Genomic DNA, 7,994 nt, shown 5'->3' on the forward strand with positions numbered 1-7,994 from the left:
AGAATCCTGATAATATGCCCTTGGTACAAGTATATGGGAATTCTAAAGAATGATAAGTATTCTCACCCTGGCTAATTCAATTGTCAACAGGGATCAGTGAAGTATTTACACAATGTTGACATTTTCATTCTGTAATGACATGAAAGAATTAGCCCCATAAAATGGAAAGAATAACAAAAAATTATCTTGTCCTAAGACTTTTGCACAGTACTGTATGTTAGTTTATGTTCCTTCAATCATCAGTCACTCAGTGATCAACTCATTTCCATATTTCTTATTATTGTGAAGACAACCTCTTTTCATTTTTGGCATAGAATACCATAAAGGTATGCTATATAAATATATATATACACACACACACACACACACATTTTGGTACATATATTTCATTCAGTATCACTCCTTAATTTATCTTGCTGAACCTCACATTATAAAGTGGATCTACCTAATACTCTTTGTGAAAAGCATGTTGACCTGAACATACCACAGCTTCAAACAGTCCCAATAAATGTGTCTAAATTTAAAGTTTTTAATAATTATTGCATTAGTATTCTTAATAAAAACTTGGTCTCGCTGTCATCACTTATCTTGTGACATATAGTAAATACCAGTTAAAAACTATACTTTTGAAGCCCCAAAAATTTCAAATTCTTGACTATAATTTTTCATATCTTTAGCTCCAAGAAGCCATAGTTCATCCCTTATATACAGCCACATCACAACCTCTTTGATTTTAAAAATAAATACAGTGGTCTTCAAATCTAACAGTATTTCAGTAGTTCACATTATACAAGCCTTCCCTGTCTACTAAAGCCATGAACTCATCCATTGTGTTCCTAATACTCCTAACATAATATTAGAAGCGAAGTTTATTCTTGAATATACAATGTTTATCTTTAAATCTGAAAGACTTCTCTAAAACTATTATTTATCTTATGCTTTAATTCTTTCATTTCAAATCACCACTTTACCATAGCTATCCTATAAATCTCTTTATTCACAATTTTCAAAACTCCCTTACCACTGTGAGTTTAATGTATTTTTGTTTAGTTTCTCTAGCCTGCTTTAGTAGAATGCATCCTTAACATATAATTTACCTTTATCATGTAAAGTATCTTACAGATCAAAACAGTCCACCTGTTGCTATAAGCATTTCCTTGGTAATCTTTCATGTAAGCCTTAAATTCTACCTAGTAACTCATTCCAACATCTAGCCCAAGGAGCATTCCTTAAACCTTTTACTGCTACTTTGGTGACCCCAAAGTGATCATCAGTTTCCATACTATAACTTTTGATTAAGTATTTTTACAAAAAATTTGTCTGAGCATATATGGAGTCAGTGTGTTGACACAGAGTTGATGTTGGCTGCTACAAGTGCAATGTAATTTTTGATTTAAGGTTGAAAATACTTTTCTTCCTATGAAAATTATCCAAACCTCCTAAATAAAAATCAAATGTTCTTTTTCACTACTGTAACTCTATATGCATTTGGTCATTTTCCTTAAAACATAGAACAAAGAAAACAAAGATTTAAAGCACTTATGATGTTACAAGATTGATTTGCACTTAGAAGTCATACTCTGGCTCAATTTGCCAGAGTAGGGATAAAATTTTAATTTTAAGTAACTCAGTTTTTGTAGTTTTGACTTTCTTGTTTTAATACTTTTTGTACCAATAAAACTTTCAATATTACTATAGCTAGCTAGGTCATGTATATATTGACCCCTACTTGTTCTCTCAAGTGAAGGGGAAGACAAATTAATTTTTGTAGATTTCAAAGATGCATTTTAGAAAACCAAAAAATTATCAAATTACTATACACTTTAAATTATCTGGCCTTCTGACTATGATATATTTGAGAACCTCCTGAAAATTGCAATCAGACTCACAGTTCTCAAACACGTCCCAATCCTGGCACATATCACACCCTATAAAACTTCACATATCCCTGAACTATTTCTAACCTTATTCTCTATTATCAGTTTTATCCACCCAATAACAGAAATGGTGTTCACTATAAAAATGTTTAAAATGTCTAGCTTTGATGTTTTGACCTATGATAAACAATTGAAATTTAGATGATACAAGAAACAGTTTTAAAAGGCCTAACCTTCACAATAAAATAGTATCAATAGAAATTACACTTACCAGATGAACACATGAGTTAAAATACAACAAATAAAAGCATGGTATTAAACTGAAACTATGACAGAAACGAATGAAATTGAGAGAAAGTTAACCTTTATGCATGGGTGGGAATCAGAGACATTTCATAGAGCACCATTCAACATATTATGTATTTGATGTCAGAGTTATCAACTACTCATTTTACCATACATGACTGATTTAGCAACAGTTCATGGTAGAGGAGGGTAAATACTAAATACAGTGTATAGGGATACTGAAAAAACTGTAGATGTGCCTTTCAGAGGTTCTAGAGATTATGAAAATACAATATGCAAACTATATGATGGGCAAAAGAATCTTTACTGTTCACATTAACATTACTTTGCACTCTAACTTATCAGAGTCTAACTTAGCCTGATGTTATCAATTCATAGACATGTATTGAGTAAATATATCTTTGGAACACATTTGATTTGTTTTTTGTGTAACAGACAAAAGCTTCCCACATTTTGTGTAGATGTATGTAATAAATTTGAAATTATTGTCAATATTCTTTCTGCAATATTGAGTAAGATCACATTAAGTTGATATAAGAATGAGATGACAAAAAGAATGTTAAACTATTCAACCAAACTAAGTTTATTATTGTCAGTATCTAATATTAAATATATTATTTGGTTAATAGTACATTTGGGCTTTGACAGAAATTGCTAGTTAATATTTGTATACTACTTGAATTTGATCATAAATCTTTATAAATCATGTAAATCTATTTATTATGCAATATTTTAATTAAAGAACTCAAAAACATTTTATTCATAAAATTTTATTTGAGTGTATCATTCATAATTCCATACACTGATAATTCAAGAAAATAACACTATTTACTATCTCTTGCAAAACTCATGGTGTAAGTCGACGGGGGTCACGAGGAAACATGGAAGCCTTACGGATATTATCCAAACCAAGGTATAACATTGTTACACGTTCAAGCCCTGGGAATATAAATATGGTTCTAGTACAACATTAGAATTTTTAATCTTTGCACACACTGAAAAAACCTGATATATAAACACATTTGAATATCAAGGATCAGAGAATGCAGAGAATATATATTTACTTTAAATTTTTTTACCATACAGTTCATGGTGAGTTTTAATGAAATTCATCTGAAGAAAAGTGTGTTAGGCTTAATATAAATTAAAGAAAGAATTCCATAACTGAACACATTAACCAATTAGTAGAAGCAACTATCATTAAACTTTTATACACAATTATCCATGGCTGTTTGTTATGTTGATTTAACTCACATATTCAGTAATGATGTCATTTTGGATTCAGTCAAACTCTCTGAAATGCATATAAATACTTTTATAGGCATGTTTTTGTTTGTTTGTTGTTAAGCACAAAGCTATATGATGGGTTATTTGTGCAGTTCCCATTACAAGTATTGAAACACCATTTTTAATGTTATAAGCCTTCAGACTTTTCTGCTAAGCCACTGGGAGATTTTTTTTCTTCAGGATTTTATATCTTACCACTGTCTCCATTCACTATGTTATTGTACTGAAATCAAAATATGCTTTCTCAGAAATATGCAGTCATATACCCTTCCTTCCACTTTTCTCTCATTATCTAAACATGTATATATATTCAATTACAACTTTTCAACAATATTACATGTGATAAGTTGACATAAATGGCCTCATTATAATCATTCATAAAAAAAAACAAAAAAACTTTCTTACTGTAATTGTTATAAAACATAAAACTTACCAATGCCACAACCTGCATGAGGTGGAGCACCATAACGAAAAGAATCGATGTAGGCCTTGATATGCTCTATATCTTAAAGAGAAAAAAGAATTAAAAGTGGTTTAGCTTTCTATCTGTTTTCATTCAGTTTTACAATCTTTCACAATATTCTTGAGAAATTTACACATTCACAGACAATATTATTTAAATTTTTTCTGGTAAAAAGTACCAAACATAACTATGTAAAAACATAAATCAAATCAAAAAGGAATGCCATAAAAACAGCAACACAGCATGCTTTGTAGAAACCATACAATTAAATTTGGTAGCACATATCATGGTAAAAAAATAATCCTATTTACTTGAATGAGAAAAATACAAATATACGATGTATTTAATCATTTTAAGACTCAAATTTCTTACAACTGAAAAGTCATTTGTGGGCACAATTCCTCTAGCAAGATTACACTGTAATTTTAATTAGTCTAACGCTTATTTCATTCAGATGAGGTAGAATGGTCATAAATAGTTTTCTACCAACAAATAACTAAAATTATATTACCTTACACTATAACGCCTAAGAAAATGGAAACTACTAATTATAGGTTACTGTTAGAAAAAATGTACTTTTGTAGCATAATTTTCAAAGAAATTCTTACTAATTCCATGATTCTTTGCTCGCTCTGCCAGAAATTCTGGGTCATGGATTCTTTGAGCACCAGATGTTATCTCCTCACCCCTCATGTACATGTCATAAGAGTTAGAATACTTCTGTAAGACATGATTTGTATTTGCTTAAGTTGTAATATCTATAGTAAAACTAATTATGATGATAAAAACTCTGACAAAAAGAACTGTTTGTTTTAAGTGGAGGTGATGGTGGTGACAAAAAGATGCATATCATAAATGTAAGGCATCATTTTCTGAGGTTAGAAATAGTATTTTTTTTCAATTTTCTTTATCAAAGCTGAATTTTACTTTTTTATTTGCCTTCATAATTTAGTTCCATGTTAAAAATGTTGGAGAATTATTTTACTAACATAAACATATTCCTGCATTTTCATTTAATGTATATATAAAATAAAAGTATATCTTTCATTTACAAATTTCTGGTGATGTTACAAAAACACATTCTAACAGGCTTCATATGATTATTGAACTCTTGTTTTGCTGAACTTGATCAAGAAAAATGTACACTACAGACTAATAATACATGTAAACATTTCAAACAGTGTGTGAAAATAATATTAAACACTTACAGAATTATGTGGGTCAGGCATAGTGTAGAATGGACGTACAGCCAGAGGAAATTTGTCCAATATGAAGAAATCAGTGTCATACTAGAAAGAACAAAAAACAAATACTTCAAAAAAATCTGATTGTTTCATTATTGAAATGAAATTTTAAAATGTTTCTGTACTTGTAAACAAAAAATGAAAAAGTATTTTTTTTTGTTATGTTATGTAGTTTTATATATTTATACTGATATCTATAATCACATTAAGAAACAATTTTTTTAAATGTTGTTTGACCCAACCCTTTGACTCAGTGAATGATATAGCCAGATACCATATTGAACCTGGGATATTGAGCCATTAGCTTAAAATGGACGATTTTCAAAAAGTGATATAAACACAACTTATAGTATAAAAAACTTAACCCTATGCAGATTGCTTAACATATCAAATTATAAACTTAACATGAAACTATGTAACTTGAATGACATATTTATCATCATTGTCATTAGTTCTAATCATTCTGAAACTTGGTAAAAATCAAATTCACAATACAGAAGACAAACATGTTTTTAAATGTATGTTCTTTTAACCCTAAAACCATGTGTTAATCTTACAAGAATTGCCACGGTATGGTGACAACTTTGAACAAGAGAAATACTACTAGACCAATTTTTCGTAAACATCTGCATAAGTTTAGGGTTCAATCTTTTGCTTCAAAAAGCACAATGAAACTTTCAAAATACTGATTGGATATTTTCTTTCTCAAGAAAAACCACTTTTGTTTATGGCTTTTTCATTTTGACTTTGATTTGCACTTCTAGAAAGCCTGTAATATATAGGGCACTGCACACTTAATAAAACAATATATGTTCGATTAGTTGTTATTACTTTTGTTGACTGAGGTCTGATAAATCATGTCTAAGCCTAAACCCATCATCGCTGCATCCACATAATTTGTGTTTTGCAAACATCTAACTTTTTTGCTTTCACTTGCAACTAAGACTAGTTAAACATGAATTTCAAAACATTCTCCCAGTATATATTGATTGGTTTAGCACTGAAAAACATGTCTCTATAGGTAAATTACTTACCAAATGATAATGGGCTTTCATAAAAATCTTGAAAAAATGGATGGGAAAAGCTAATTTTGGACTCATTTCTCTGCAATAGGTAAACTGATGAGCACAAAAGTGGTATTCTTGAAAGTTCTAATATTAAACCATCACTGAAAGGTAATTCAGTACTTTCTACCAAATGCCAAAGAGTGTGATGACCTAAACAGCAACTAATTTCAATACAGTCAACTCCTAATTTTAAGGTTAAAAAATAAGTAAATATAAAAATGATACATGATTTATCAAAGTTTGATCCACTAATGTTTTGTTTTAGTTCAACATGATATAATGGAAAAAGAGGAAAGTATTTTGGTAGAGATTTATAATAACTTATCATGTGTGTATCGGAGATGGTGTAGAGACCAATACCTTAAATACTGATATGAAACTTTAAAAATCACGATCCTATCACACCTGTATTGTATAGTAAATTTCTTACTTGCCAAGCTAATTGTCTGTAAATTCCCAATTAAAGCCTTTCATGCTAGTGTTCAAACATAGCTGTTTGCTGTTCTAAATATCTCTCTCAGTTGGTATACATGGTTATACATTATCCAATAAAAAAAATAAGCTATTTATTTCAATATAAACATCAAAACAATTTCAGGAACTGTAAAACTTTTGTTAAGTTTGTTATAATTCCATTCAGTCCACTTAGCAATACATACCATAAAGAAGTGTAGAATAATTATTTTGGTAATGCTTTAAATTGCATAGATATTCAATTGACATATGTATATCACATTGAAATAATCACTACTGACACCCGATGAACGTTTTACAACAATTAACTACATTTTCAATGAGGTTGAAGTAACAAATGTCATTTCAATGCTACTGACAAAGAATTATCTTTTTTACATTTAGTCTTAGAATAAATTAAAGGTTTTTGATAAGGATGTCCAACTAATACATTTCTACTTGAATATTTTAATGAATAAAAATAATATCAACACTAACAAATGACTAAAGATCAGTGCACAGCAAACACTTCCTTAAGCCAGAATTCTTATTGAAATGGATTTAATTGTTTTTAAATGTTAATGACCGATTAAATGCAATATACATATCTAATCACATATTAAGTAAATTTCTATTTGTGACATGCAATTTAAAGCATTACTATTATTTTTACCAATTTTGGCATTTGTTTTCATATTATCAAGAATGACAGCCCTCTTTACAAGTGGTTGTTGCATCTTAAAAAGTCTTAGTAACATTTTTGCTTAATGTGGTATCATGAACAGCTCTTCCTGGCTGACGACCTTTTCTACTTCTGTTGATGTTGAAGAGATGCAGAATATCTTCTTGGACAATGGACAAAGTTTAGAAAAGATGGCATTTTCTTTCACACTTCTCCATGAATCTTACTGTACTAAGACTGATAGAAACATTTCCAATGCTGATATGACAAGAGAACAGATTGTAGTAAGTTGAGGACCAGGTCTTTGAGATTATTGCCAGCACTTTGCATATGATGCATTAAGCACCTTTCTGTGGGGATAAATGTCTTCACTTTAATTATTCTATCATACAAAAGTGCTGCTGGCTATCCTTTCAATTTTTTTTGCATCAGGAAAGCTATCTGCTTCTTTCAATATAGTATCAATGATACTATTTCTTAAGGCAGATTTCACTTCTTCCAGAAAAGACGAAGCAACATTCACAAGTTGGAAACGATGATCACTTTTATGGAGTTTTCCCATATTCCTAAGATGTTTACGTATTGTTTCATGAGAGACATGCAATTTCAGGGCCA

General features: G+C 29.8%; 1 protein-coding gene across 1 annotated transcript in view; it reads right to left on the reverse strand.

The window, feature by feature from the left end:
- Positions 1-2,937: 2,937 nt before the first annotated feature.
- The window catches only part of LOC106456960 (aspartate--tRNA ligase, cytoplasmic-like), a 71,810-nt gene continuing 66,753 nt past the window's right edge, over positions 2,938-7,994 (reverse strand). The window contains exons 12-15 of the mRNA XM_013916336.2: positions 5,142-5,222; positions 4,542-4,653; positions 3,904-3,975; positions 2,938-3,122 (exon numbers count right to left, since the gene is read on the reverse strand). Coding sequence (XP_013771790.1) covers positions 3,031-3,122; positions 3,904-3,975; positions 4,542-4,653; positions 5,142-5,222 — 357 coding nt within the window. The 3' untranslated portion in view covers positions 2,938-3,030. The remainder of the gene's footprint in view (positions 3,123-3,903; positions 3,976-4,541; positions 4,654-5,141; positions 5,223-7,994) is intronic.

The sequence above is a fragment of the Limulus polyphemus genome, unplaced genomic scaffold (genome assembly GCF_000517525.1).
Source record: "Limulus polyphemus unplaced genomic scaffold, Limulus_polyphemus-2.1.2 Scaffold275, whole genome shotgun sequence".
In the NCBI taxonomy this organism is placed as follows: domain Eukaryota; kingdom Metazoa; phylum Arthropoda; class Merostomata; order Xiphosura; family Limulidae; genus Limulus; species Limulus polyphemus.